General features: G+C 45.4%; 1 protein-coding gene across 3 annotated transcripts in view; it reads right to left on the minus strand.

Moving 5' to 3' along the window:
- Positions 1 to 12,189, minus strand: part of DHX32 (DEAH-box helicase 32 (putative)) — a 186,961-nt gene that overhangs the window by 77,236 nt on the left and 97,536 nt on the right. For all 3 annotated transcript variants that reach the window (XM_082269371.1, XM_082269372.1, XM_082269370.1), the window contains 2 exons: positions 2,274 to 2,646; positions 243 to 488 (listed from right to left, as the gene is read on the minus strand). In XM_082269371.1, coding sequence (XP_082125497.1) covers positions 243 to 488; positions 2,274 to 2,646 — 619 coding nt within the window. The remainder of the gene's footprint in view (positions 1 to 242; positions 489 to 2,273; positions 2,647 to 12,189) is intronic.

Genomic DNA, 12,189 nt, shown 5'->3' on the forward strand with positions numbered 1-12,189 from the left:
AACAGTTTTAAAAGACAGGAAGTGAAGGAAAAAATTCACAAACAGCAACACAGAAAGAACTAAATATGACCCGTCAGCTGTCAGAAGTAAAAACCTCTCCAGATAACAGTAAAAATCTGACAGTAGTTCTATCCTTTCTCCATTCTATCCAAAAAAAAAAAAAAAGTTGGCTTGACATATACTTTAATAATGAGATATATTTTGGGAGAAGCAGTAAGATAGAATGAAATAAACAAATTTACCTTCCTCCTTTCCAGTCCAATATCAATGACAAAGTGCACGTTGCTTATCCAGACCAGAGACTCGCCACGGCTGCTTGTTAACACCACATTCCTCCCACGGTCAATGCCGCCGTGGGCCAGCCCATCGTACGGCGTGTAATAAGGCAGACTGTGATGAGGATAGATTGGAATGGGATGCAGTTCACCCAGTGCTGGGTTCATGTGTAAGCTTTCCTGATGGATCATTTCGAAGGCCTTTCTTATTTCCTGAAAATAAGTATAAATTGTGAAACAAAACACATAACCACTGCAACAACCATTGTCTTTCCTGAGTAACAGTTTACCCTTCACAAGCAGTTCCAGGCAACAAGCAAAAGCGATAAGTAATTTAATTAGGATATCCAGCAAATACTACGGATGTGTTTAGATATAAAACATTTACTCCATTTACAGCCATATATGGGGCTGAACACATGAAAACCAGTGCATTCCCCCATCCATGCTAACAGCGTGGATGGAGGAATCTCCACTGCCGGCTAGTGAATCCAGGCAGCCACAGTATCCTGAAAACAATGGCGCTGCTGAATAGTGACTGCATCTGATAGGATGCAGTCAACATAAGCCATATTGTTTTTACCTGGCCCAGTCAATTTTAAATCAACTTTTGTTGAGTTGGGTGGTGCATGCAGGGCCTCCTACAGTTCAAATTCCTGCTGAATAGTCTGGAATTTAAATGGTCTATGGGGCCTTAACTGTTCTACAATTCACTGATGCCAGAATCCAGACAGCATTTCACGCAGTGACTGCATCTGATAGGATGAAGTCAACATTAAGCCATTTTTTTTTTTACCTGGCCCAGTCAATTTTAAATCAACTTTTGTTGAGTTGGGTGGTGCATGCAGGGCCTCCTACAGTTCAAATTACTGCTGAATAGTCTGGAATTTAAAGCGGAGTTCCACCCATTTTTTATAGGTTGGAATACATAGATCTATGTAATCCCCTTTAAAACGGCTTTTACCAATGGAAACTTTTTTTTTTTTTTTTTTTTTTCTAGTAAATACCTTAATTTCTGCTTTATTCCTCCTCTCCTCACTTCTGGGTCAGATCGGCGATGACGTCATTCGGCGATTCGCAGTGTCTGCTGGGATGTATTCTATTCCAGAAATCTCGCAGTAGCTGAGCTGTATTGAGCCGTACCTGCCCCGCCTCCGCCCCGCCTCCTCTCATTGAGTTGTATTGTATGAATGTATTAAGGCTGTTCTCTGCCCCGCCTCCGCCCCGCCTTACAATACAACTCAATGAGAGGAGGCGGGGCGGAGGCGGGGCAGAGAACAGCCTTAATACATTCATACAATACAACTCAATGAGAGGAGGCGGGGCAGACACGGCTCAGTACAGCTCAGCTACTGCGAGATTTCTGGAATAGAATATATCCCAGCAGACACTGTGAATCGCCAAAGGACGTCATCGCCGATCGGACCCGGAAGTGAGGAGAGGAGGAATAAAGCAGAAATTAAGGTATTTACTAGCAAAAAAAAAAAAAAAAAAAAGTTTCCATTGGTAAAAGCCATTTTAAAGGGGATTACATAGATCTAAAGTTCCAAAAATGGGTGGAACTCCACTTTAAAACGGTCTATGGGCCCTTAACTGTTCTACAATTCACTAATGCCAGAATCCAGACAGCATCTTACACTAGGTGACATCCCCTGTGGAAAAAAAATGTATATTTCAATAAAAAAATAACATTAGTTGAGCTAAAAAAAACAAAATCAAATACATGTAGCTGAAAATCATTATAGTTTCCTTCTTAAAAAAAAAAAAAAAAAAAAGAAAAATTATGCAAGATCTATAAAACTCACCGTGCACAATCACACACACATATTGTAGCTTGTATATGCCACTGCAAATATTCTAGAAACCTCCGATGGCAGGAAAAGCAGCCCTGGCAGACGGTGTATTGACATCCACTAATTTCTATTTATTTAGCTCACAGTAATTTGTTCTGGAAAGCATTGAATGTGCAGAAAAAGCCCAAAACTCACACCCACTTACTTGTTCACAAGCCAGGAAGACAACAATGTCCCCTTTCTCCTGAGAGTGATGTATCTCAAGCAGAAGCCGGATGGCTGCGAGGAAAGGGTCCCTCTGCACGCCAGGGGCGTAGACCATCTCCGTAGAATGTGAGCATGCTACCACAATGAGGGGGACACCGCCGTAGTAAGTGACTAGCTTGTCAGACAACTCAGGAGGGGTGATGAGCACAATTTTCAGTTCAGGCCTTGCCAAGAGTATGTTTTTAAGGAATGCGAGGAGAACGTCCGATGACACTGATCGTTCATAAATATCATCAATAACTATGACTCCATAACAGGATAGAAGAGGGTTGGACATCATCTCCCTTAGTAACATGTCATCTGTGCAATACCTGCAACACAGCACACAGTATGAACACGTCAGGATATCACACATACACTGCTACATGAATAAGTCATTGTCTGCATTCATGGATTAGGGTTAGTGCTATAACGTGGTCATAGCAGATGCATTTCTTTCAGGGCTAAACTTTGAAAATAAGATAGCTTGCCAAATTCTTATTGATGGGCATGGACAGTCTATAGCAGCCTTTTTTAACCTTTTTAACCTAAAGCAAGGGGTGCCTAACCAGTGGCTCGGATGTGGCCCGCGACCTCCTGCTCTGGGATGGCGGGCCGGCAAGCCCAGATTGTGGGTTGCTGATCCACCATCCCAGAGCATCAGTGTGGATGGAGCCGGCACCAGAGGAAGCAAGTAGCTGAGGAGGGAGCAGAAGCTGCAGAAGTCAATGCTTCCTCTATAGTGCTCCCTCCAGTCCCAGGCAAAGTGCATTTGGTACTGCAAAATATTAAAACAGAAGGCGCACCAGCCTTGTGCATTACCTTTGTGATAGCTTTTTTAAAAGAATAAAAACAGGTGTATACTCACAAAAAACATGAATTGACAAGTACATCAATATTCACAATGTACTGGACACTACGGTCAACCAAATGGATCCCAACCACAAGAAGACCCTCTTAATGGCCGATGCGTTTTGAGGGGAGATCCCCGCTTCCTCAGAGCTGAGAAAGAGGGAATCACTCCTCGAAATGAGTCAGCAATTCAAAGGATCTTTTTAGGGTGGGGGTCTATTCGGTTGACCTGCGTGTCCAGGACATTGTGGATATTGATGTAGATAAAGCCACAAGAAAGATCCTTAGGGGAATTATTCAGCTGACGTATGGGAAAAGTAAGTAACAAGTAACAGTATACTCTGGGCTGAAGGAATGCAGATAGATCCCACACACTAGTGGGAATGTGTCCTGTACACCTTTTCCTCATGAAGTTGCCACTAAAGAGCCACAAAACGCATTGGTGTTTTAACCTGTTTTCATGACCAATAAATACCAACTTTCCTCCACTTGGGCACCTCTGCTGACCACACACTGGTTTATTCTATCTACCATTGGATATTGATATGCTCGTCAATTTATGCTGTTTGTGAGTATACTTCTGATTTAATATTTTAACAAACCTATCACAATGGTAATGCACAAGGCTGGTGCGTCCTCTGTTTTTATATTTTGTAGTGTCACTTCTGGGCATACCCAGCCCTGAGGGGGCTGCAAAGCTTTGTCTATAGCGGAGTAACTGAAGGAGTGTGATCTATCATTGCCAGAACATTTCTCTTGAGCGTAAAAGGTTGTTCTTTTGCTTTAAATTGGAGTATATTTGGTATCACTCTGCATGGGAAAGGAACCTTTCTAACAGCCAGGGATGCCAGCAAAAACTGAAAAATAAAAAGATCAGCTTATTAAAGTGGTAGTAAGTCTGCAGTAATTTATTCCTATTGCTAGGCACAGCACTATGGCATAATTACCTGTTAAACCGAACCCTCCAGCACTGCTCTGTGATCGATCGGGAGGGTCCCAGGCGCTTCTATCTTTACCGGCTGATTGCATGCGCAAAAGGAGTCACATTGCAGCAGCACAGATCTGGGCCGTAAACGTTCGCTGAGCTGCAGGTGCGTGGCTCATTGTACATGATGGCTGACGATCGGGTGTCTTTTGTCATAAATACCCTGCCTGTCAACAACTTTTCAAAAAAATAAGTTTACTATCGCTTTGAAAATCACTGTTTTGCAATGAGCATATATGAGCACTTTTTAAAAAAAGGGTTATTAGGCTGTATTCACATTGATCCGCCGGTGCAGTGCACTGCACCTGTGGGTTTCCTTCAGGTTAGCTGCACTGAGCCATATTATATCCTGCAGGTTTGGTGATCTTACAGAAATTGCACTACACCTGCATAATATAGAAGAAGTCTATGGCAAAGCATAGCGAACCTGCAGGAAAGCTGCAGTAGGCCCCTTTCATACGATCAGTCTGATCAGGTCTGCCTGTCCATTTGTTTTCTTTATTTTTTGTGAATAAACAAGGATAACGGGGATTGGTCCCACTGAAACTGATAAAATCTTTACTAGGCTATTTAAAATAAAAAATTGGAAATTCTCAACCAATTAAATTTTATTGTGGCCCACGACCAGTTATCAAATCACTTAAGTGGTCCTCGCTCTTTAAAAGGTTGAGCACTCCTGATATAAAACATGTACAGCAAAATAGATGAAATGTGATTAGGCGAATATGCTGGCCTTCAACAAAACAGGTTAATTGTGAAAAATACCAACAAAATGGGATTTTGACTTAATGTAAAATCCATTTCTCTGATGTTCACTGACAGGCAGATCTTCATAACCATTGGGTTTTACTGCCCCCTACAGGAGTAGGACACTAGGCAGCAAAAAAGGCTGGCTATGCCCATGGGCAGTACCAGGTATACTCCCTCCCTCTGCTATAGGTACTCAGTTTAGTTACAAGCAGTGTCAGAAGAATTACAACTCCACAGAGGGGTGGGTGCTGTGTGCTTCAACGAACATTAGAGAAATGGATTTTATGGTAAGTCACAAATCCCATTTTCTCTTTTGTTCATTGACGGACACAGCTTCAGATCTTCATAACCGTTTTGACGTCCCAAAGCGGTGTTAAAGGGGTGGGAACAGCAAAAAAAATTCCCAAGGGTAAACATTAGCCAACCAGGCAACAGGAGCTAAACCAAAACAAAGCTGGAGCCCACTTGAAAAAACAATTCACCCTTGAAAAGGATCAGATCCTCTCAACAGCAGCCTGCAAAACCTTGCGGCCAAAAGAAGCATTCGCCAATGCCAACACATCCAGTTTATAAAACTTTGTGAAAGCGGGCAGTGACGACCAAGTGGCCGCATTGCAAACCTGCATCACTGATGCCTGATGACGGAAAGCTCAGGAGGCACTAAGCGCCCGAGTAGAGCGTGCCTCAACAGGGAAAGGAGGAACCTGACCCCTGATGGAATAGGCCTGAATCACTGTCTGTCTGACCTATCTGAAAAAAGTCACAGAAGAAGCAGACAACCCTTTACAAGGCCCATCCGTGAGCACAAAGAGAGAGTCTGACTTCCTGAAAGACCCAGTAGCTGCCATGTACACCCAAATTGCCCGGACCACATCCAAAGCATGCAAGGCAATTTCCTTCGGATGTTTAGGCCTGGTACACAGGGAAGGCAACACAATGTCTTCATTCAAATTAAATTTAGAGACAACCTTTTGAAGGAACGACGGACAGGGGTGAAGAACCTTATCTCTCTGAATCACCAGGTAAGGTGAATGATAGGACAATGTCGCCAGTTCCGACATCCTGCGCGCAGAGATGATGGCTACCTTCTGGGGAATCTCCAAAAGGTTCTCAAAAGGAAGGCTTCTGGAGGACTGAAAGCACCAAATTGAGATCCCAAGGCAGTAACAGAGCCCGCGCTGGGAGAACTCAAATGTCGGACACCGTGAAGAAAGGTATGCACCAGGGAGTGAGTGACCAAAGGTCGTTGGAAGAAGACCGTCAAAGCTGATACCTGGCTCTTGATGGTACTCGGGGGCCAATTTCTGTTCAACCCCCCATTGAAGGAAGGTCAAGATCTGAGCCACCGAAAAGGAGTGAGGATGAATCTCAAGAGACTCACACCACGCAATGTATATCTTCCTAGTATCATGGTGAATCCTCCTAGAAGTAGATTTCCTAGCTATTAACAGTGTAGGAATCACCAACTCAGATAAACCTCTATCCTTCAGCACCTGGCATTCCAACAGCCAAGCCGTCAAAGCCAGCGACTGTAAAGCAGGACGGAAGATCGATCTTTGGGACAGCAGATCCTCCCTGAGAGGAAGCTTCCAAGAAATGTCAGGGACCAGCTGCACCAGATCTGCCTACAAAGCCCGGAGCCACTAAGTTGACTGGAATCCCTCTTGCCTCAATCCTGCATAGAAGTCTGGGCAGAAGCTTGAGAGGAGGGAAGGCATAAAAGCAGATGATATTGACCCCACGGAGCCACCAGCACATCTGTGGCATCTGTCAGAGGATCCCTTGAACGAGCCACAAACCATTGCACCTTTCTTTTGAGCCGAGACGCAAAACAGATCCACCGCGGGGATGCCCCACCTGAGACACAACTGATGAAACATCTCCAGATGAAGGGACCACTCCCCTTGGTCCAACGCCTGCTGACTGAAGTTATCCATCTGCCAGTTTTCCACTCTGGGAATGTGTACGGCGGAGAGGGCTGGAATGAACCGCTCTGCCCACCTTAGAATGCTGGCTACCTCCAGAGCCACCAGGACACTTCTTGTGCCCCTTGGTGATTGACATAAGCCACAGTCGTGGCATTGTCGGATGGAACAATTAATTAGACGATCCGTCCAATGGTCCAGACACAGTCTGATCACTGAGAGTTCTAAGACATTGATCGGTAGTCTAGACTCATCCAGCGTCTAGATCCCCTGAGCAGAATGTTTGCGGAGGACGCCTCCCTAGCTGGATAGGGTGGTTTCCGTGGGGACCACTGTCCAATACAAGGGAAGGAAGAATTTTCCCAGTCGACGCGCTGGAGAACGAAGCCACCATAGCAGGAATTCCTTCGTTCCTCAACTCAGCTGGATCCAATTGTCCAGAGACTGTGGAGTCTTGTCCCATTTGGTCAGAATCTCCATTTGTAGGGACCTTGTATGGAACCGTGCAAACGGAACCTCCTCAAAAGATAGACCTCATCAGTAGGGATGATCGAATGGTTCGGGTCGACCATCGGTTTGACCCGAACATTGACTGTTCGAAATTCGGCCGAATTCCGAACTTTTTGCGGAAAAAGTTCGGAATTCGGCAACCAGAACCGCCCAAAATGCAATGGGACAGGAACTGGGCTTTAAAAGCCAGTGATTGGACCAGAAACATCAGTAAAATCCAATTGAGGGGGCAGGAGGATGCTAGGAATGTGATTGGAGTGACTAGGGGGTCCAGAGGCCAATCAGTAGTGAATACGCCCCCCAGTATATAATATAGCCCACCAAATCTCTAGCACTGTAATACAGGGGCTGTGGAAGAGAGTGGAAGCAGTTCTGTTACTCCTGCTGCAAAAGTGTCATTTAGCAATTATTAGTGTGAGGAAAGGGATATCTAGTGTAGTTAGGGTACTATATACCACTATAGCTGGATTCAATAATCTAGTTTCTGTAGGGAAAGTGTTAAGTGTCAGGGTGACCGTAGTGTAGTTTAGGGTGAACTGACTGACTGCTTTGCCAGGGTGACAGAACTCATCCATGTCAGGGTGACCGCCATAAGAAAAAGATCATTTTTCTTAGAATTATTAGTAGAGCAGGGATGGGGTTCCGCTCCTGTCACACCTGGGCGTTTTTGTTGCAGGCGATTATTGGGCATTTTTTGGGCGTCTTTGGAGGCAGGCATAACATCTGAACTTCTGTATAGGGGTATATATACACACACATATATGTATATATACACATACACACATATAGGTGTGATAGGAGCGAGAACCCCATCCCTGCAAATAATTTCATTAGCGCAGGGATGGGGTTCCGCTACTTTCACACCTATATGTGTGTATATATGTATATACAGTGGGTACGGAAAGTATTCAGACCCCCTTAAATTTTTCACTCTTTGTCATATTGCAGCCATTTGCTAAAATCATTTAAGTTCATTCTTCTTCCTCATGAATGTACACATAGCACCCCATACTGACAGAAAAACACAGAATTGTTGACATTGTTGCAGATTTATTAAAAAAGAAAAACTGAAATATCACATGGTTCTAAGTATTCAGACCCTTTGCTGTGACACTCATATATTTAACTCAGGTGCTTTCCATTTCTTCTGATCATCCTTGAGATGGTTCTACACCTTCATTTGAATCCAGCTGTGTTTGATTATACTGATTGGACTTGATTAGGAAAGCCACCCACCTGTCTATATAAGAAGACCTTCCAGATCACAATGCATGTCAGAGCAAATGAGAATCATGAGGTCAAAGGAACTGCCTGAAGAGCTCAGAGACAGAATTGTGGCAAGGCACAGATCTGGCCAAGGTTACAAAAAGATTTCTGCTGCACTTAAGGTTCCTAAGAGCACAGTGGCCTCCATAATCCTCAAATGGAAGACGTTTGGGACGACCAGAACCCTTCCTAGAGCTGGCCGTCCGGCCAAACTGAGCTATCGGGGGAGAAGAGCCTTGGTGAGAGAGGTAAAGAAGAACCCAAAGATCACTGTGGCTGAGCTCCAGAGATGCAGTCAGGAGATGGGAGAAAGTTGTAGAAAGTCAACCATCACTGCAGTCCTCCACCAGTCGGGGCTTTATGGCAGAGTGGCCCGACGGAAGCCTCTCCTCAGTGTAAGACACATGAAAGCCCGCATGGAGTTTGCTAAAAAACACCTGAAGGACTCCAAAATGGTGAGAAATAAGATTTTCTGGTCTGCTGACACCAAAATAGAACTTTTTGGCCTTAATTCTAAGCGGTATGTGTGGAGAAAACCAGGCACTGTTCATCACCTGTCCAATACAGTCCCAACAGTGAAGCATGGTGGTGGCAGCATCATGCTGTGGGGGTGTTTTTCAGCTGCAGGGACAGGACGACTGGTTGCAATCGAGGGAAAGATGAATGCGGCCAAGTACAGGGATATCCTGGACAAAAACCTTCTCCAGAGTGCTCTGGACCTCAGACTGGGCCGAAGGTTTACCTTCCAACAAGACAATGACCCTAAGCACACAGCTAAAATAACGAAGGAGTGGCTTCACAACAACTCCGTGACTGTTCTTGAATGGCCCAGCCAGAGCCCTGACTTAAACCCAATTGAGCATCTCTGGAGAGACCTAAAAATGGCTGTCCACCAACGTTTACCATCCAACCTGACAGAACTGGAGAGGATCTGCAAGGAGGAATGGCAGAGGATCCCCAAATCCAGGTGTGAAAGACTTGTTGCATCTTTCCCAAAAAGACTCCTGGCTGTATTAGATCAAAAGGGGGCTTCTACTAAATACTGAGCAAAGGGTCTGAATACTTAGGACCATGTGATATTTCAGTTTTTCTTTTTTAATAAATTTGCAACAATGTCAACAATTCTGTGTTTTTCTGTCAGTATGGGGTGCTATGTGTACATTCATGAGGAAGAAGAATGAACTTAAATGATTTTAGCAAATGGCTGCAATATAACAAAGAGTGAAAAATTTAAGGGGGTCTGAATACTTTCCGTACCCACTGTATATATATATATATATATATATATATATATATGTGTGTGTATATATACCCCTATACAGAAGTTCCGATGTCATGCCTGCCTCCAAAGACGCCCAAAAAATGCCCAATAATCGCCTGCAACAAAAACGCCCAGGTGTGACAGGGAAGTTCGGGTGTTTTGGTCAAACCGAACTTTTCAAAAGTTCGATCATCCCTACTCATCAGGCCCCACACCCACATGCAAGTCTGGAGGGATGACCATCTGTTGGACAGCAGGAGATAAATTGCAGCCTGAATTTTCTGGAGTTTGTCCAGGAGGAAGGACCACTCTGGCTAAGGCAGAGTCCAGAGTCAGGCCCAGATAGTCCAGCTTTGTAGACGAAACCAGGGCAGACTTCTGAAAATTTAGAATCCAGTCGAACTCCCGCAGAGTTGGTATTGTGATCTCCAGGTTTTCCACAAGAGCAGAAGGAGATTGTCCGTGCTACGAGGAAGGCGTAAAGCCAAAACGCGTCAAAATTTGTCATGTCACCGCTATCCATGTTGGAATAAAGAATTTTACTTGGAATAAGACTTTTCGTGTGCCGGCTTTATTCATATAACAGATCGTCCAAGTAGCCCAGTAATGCAATCTGCTGTTGGTGTAGCAAAGCTAGCACTGGGGCTAACACTTTTGTGAAGACCCAAGGAGCAGAGTTGAGACCAAAGGGTAATGCCACAAATTGATAATGCTCCTCTCCCACGACAAATCAGAGAAAGCGCTGGTGACTGGCACATATATGAAACATGAAGGTAAGCATCCTTGACATCGATAGAGGCGAGGAAATCCCTCTGACGCAGGGATGCTACCACCGTGCGAATGGACTCCATTCTGAACGTCTGCACCCGCACAAAGCAGTTCAGTGCCTTGTGGTCCAGGATTGGACGCACTTTGCCTTGCTTCCTGGGAACTGTAAACAGGCTTCAGTGAAAACCCTGAAAATGTTTCAAAGTCAGAACTGAGACAATCACCCCTTGATGTAACATGTCTTGTACCGCCCCAAACAGACCCTGTAAGTGGTCTGGGGACAGGCACAAGTTGGAAGGAAAGAAACTTGCTGGAGGACAAGAGCGAAATTCAATCTTGTAGCCGGACCGAATGACTCTGTGGACCCACTTGTCTTGCACCCGAGAAGTCCACTGGTCCAGAAACCAGCAAAGACGTCCCCCATCCCCGATACAGGTGAGGGCGCACCTTCATGCTGAAGGAGCCTTGTCCACGGGTCTGGAGAAGCCCCCTCTTGGCTTGCCACAACAAGTTCATTTGGATCCTCCAGAGGAGGCCCTGAAAGGCTTCGAGCCCTTGTCAGTTGACCCTGAGGGACGAAAAAACTTCTTATGAGCAGAAAAGGAAGGCCCACATCTACGACAAGGTTCCTTGCCCTTAGTAGCCTGTGGAAGAAAGGTACTCTTTCCCCCTGTAAGACCTTTTATGATGTCATCCAGGGTAGCTCCAAACAGGTGAACTCCTTGAAAGGGAAGAGCAGTCAAGGCCGTTTTAGAAGTCTGATCCGCAGACCAGCATTTGAGCCAAAAGACACACCGAAGGACCACTGCCAAAACAGAAAGCCAAGCCACTAGGGGAGCTGCATCTAAAGAGGCATCACAGATAAACTGCAGCCCCTGAACTCAACAAAGGCAGGGGGAGCTGTTCTCCCTCCAGGTCACGGCGTGTGGTGAATACCGGCCTCGGTGTACATATTGCAGGCCACAGCCTCCACCTTCCTGTCAGCCAGATACTTAAAGGCCAGGGACTCTTCAACCGGAATCATGGTTGCCTTGTTCAATCTGGAAACCGTTGGGTCCACCACCAGTGGAACAATCTACTTCTTAAGAAGGGACTCCTCATAAAGGGTTAACACCTTGTAAAGCGCTTAGGGATCCCACACCTTAGCGACAATTCTGTCAAAATAGGTGGGTAAAGGAAACACCTTTGCCGCTCTGGATGGCTTGTGTGCCAAAGGGAACCTGCGCCTCTGTCTTCAAGGTCTCACGCACAAATACAATCAGTGTTTCCACCAGCGCCTTTTCATGCACGGTTGCACACTTGGAGGAATCATCCTCACTATCAGAAGATTCTGGGCGTGTGGTTGCAGACCCAGCAAGGTGACCCACATCTGCGACAGCCGAATCAGATTCAGGATCTGATGAGACAAATATTTTTTTGCTAGCCTGCCGCCCTAAGACCACCTCCACCCGGGACACAAAGGAGTCCAGGACCGCCGTCAGTGCATTGATGGATGGTTGGGCCCGGAGGGACCCACAGCTTCAGAGAGGAGATCAGGTGGGGAGATGTGCTCCAAAGA

This window comes from Pelophylax lessonae (genome assembly GCF_965119305.1).
Source record: "Pelophylax lessonae genome assembly, chromosome: 9".
Taxonomy (NCBI): Eukaryota; Metazoa; Chordata; class Amphibia; order Anura; family Ranidae; genus Pelophylax; species Pelophylax lessonae.